Source organism: Daldinia caldariorum, assembly GCF_022478825.1.
Source record: "Daldinia caldariorum strain CBS 122874 unplaced genomic scaffold F4812scaffold_2, whole genome shotgun sequence".
Classification (NCBI taxonomy): Eukaryota; Fungi; Ascomycota; class Sordariomycetes; order Xylariales; family Hypoxylaceae; genus Daldinia; species Daldinia caldariorum.
The window spans coordinates 1,010,683-1,012,493 of NW_025953038.1; the positions used below are offsets into that span (position 1 = coordinate 1,010,683).

At 47.7% G+C, this 1,811-nt stretch overlaps 1 protein-coding gene across 1 annotated transcript; it reads right to left on the bottom strand.

Moving 5' to 3' along the window:
• Positions 1-732: 732 nt before the first annotated feature.
• Positions 733-1,327, bottom strand: F4812DRAFT_172755 (uncharacterized protein). The gene is made up of 2 exons (XM_047929965.1): positions 1,272-1,327; positions 733-1,183 (listed from the first exon to the last, which is right to left on the bottom strand). Exon 2 carries the CDS (start codon positions 1,125-1,127, stop codon positions 789-791), a length of 339 nt encoding a protein of 112 aa, XP_047793613.1. The 5' UTR covers positions 1,128-1,183; positions 1,272-1,327; the 3' UTR covers positions 733-788.
• Positions 1,328-1,811: the final 484 nt, after the last annotated feature.

Sequence of the window (1,811 nt, forward strand, 5' to 3'; positions counted from 1 at the left end):
TACCTATCCAATCAACTAAGTACCTAAGACCTACCTAGGTAATGAATTGTTTAACTCTTTATAGATTCACGTTACACAAGAACTTGTTATAGAGCTATGCTATGTCTTATCCGTAACGTAGGTAATCTATGGAAAAATTAAAATGATACCTATCTGAAATTGAATGGCCGTTTTTTGACTCAACGTTTTAAGGGCTATGAAAGCAGTTACAAAATACGGCGTACCAGCGGAGTACAAGTACAAAACACGAACTGGGATAGTAGGTACTTTAGACAAGTTCCCACATACCCAAGAATCGTCTCATCTAACATACGAATAGCCTATCTAGTATCTATCGTAGCCGTGTAAGTAGTTGTAAACCCATCTCAGCCTCCGAAATACGGGTTCGAATCCGACAGGGAACTCATGCTGGCGCCGCAATGCTGGCGGTAGATCTACTTGCCTAACTGTCAGATACAGCAAGCTAGCGGATCCTCCAGCTTATGCCTACGAGTTTCATAGTTTCGATCGTCGTCGTGCGAAGACGAAACTGGCAGACCGATGTCTCCTCCCGTTCCCACCGGGTCCGTCAGTGTTATGTACAAAGCTGCGTTCCTTCCACCGACCGGCTCGTGGAGCTAGGCAGCTATCTTAAGTGCTTAAGCTCTTCGTGGCAGGGCGAGGCGAGGATTGTATAATAGTCGACTATGCGTATATCGTCCAATGATCACCCCTAAAAATACCCTGCGCCGTAGGGCAGAGGCCGGCGGGTGGGGATGATACAGGATTGCTGCTAATGACAATGGGCGTCAGGGCCGCTTCAAATCATTCGCAGACACGGACCAACGCATATACAGAATCATTATGGGAGCACCTTGTTGTCGCAGACGGTAAATGCCGGACGAGGTCTGACAGAGTATGCTCCTAAGGCTTGACGTATTCACGCTCCTGGTTGGTTGAAGTACGCTGGCACGCAGGTACGCATCCAACCTTTCCAGCAAGGCTCCTTGGTGACCCTTTCTACCTCGTCTGTAGGATTGACATGTATTAGGTACGTAGGTATCTGTTTTCTCAAACACCATGGGCGTCGCGGTACGGCATTCGATACCCGACGGTAGTAGAAGCCCTCCCATAAGATGGAACCGCATGTTAGGCAGACGCCTCTACACGATAGCGAGGAGGACCTAGGTGTGGTGTCAACCTACTATACCATATCGAACACATTAGCTTATATCACACTCCCATGGGTTTTAAGGTACGAGAACGTGATGGAATTAGGACCGGCGATGTACAGGGGATATCAGGAGGGTGGTCCCCGATCTACAGGTTAAGGCTTTCTGAAAGAATCGTAGTGCAGAGGCACAGCGCGAACTCATTGACCCTGTTGGAACTTTTGTGGATTAGCTAATCCGCTTGACCATGTTTTAGGAGTCTATCTTCTTAACTTAGTCACGTATTAATTATTTGAGAGGCCGGCGTGATGTAAGCATAAGCCTACTTAATATTGAATAGATGCCTAGGCTATATGTGTTTCCGGGTGGTTCTTTCCAAGGACCGGGACCAAATGCCAATTCGTACCGGCCCCGGACCGGCGCCTAAGGTTATTATTAATACGGACTTACTCCGTGGCCGGAAATTAGGTGAGGTAAGAAAAAAGAATAGCGGTAGCCGTTACGACTTACCGCCTCCCCGGCGTAGGACTTTTCGCAGCCGGTAACATTGTGTTACTAGCCATGCAGTGGTTTTCCTGCATATATCATATGATTTATACGTAGCTGGACGATCACATCGAAAATTTCTGCACCGCCAGAGAGAAGAGACCCTTGCGAATA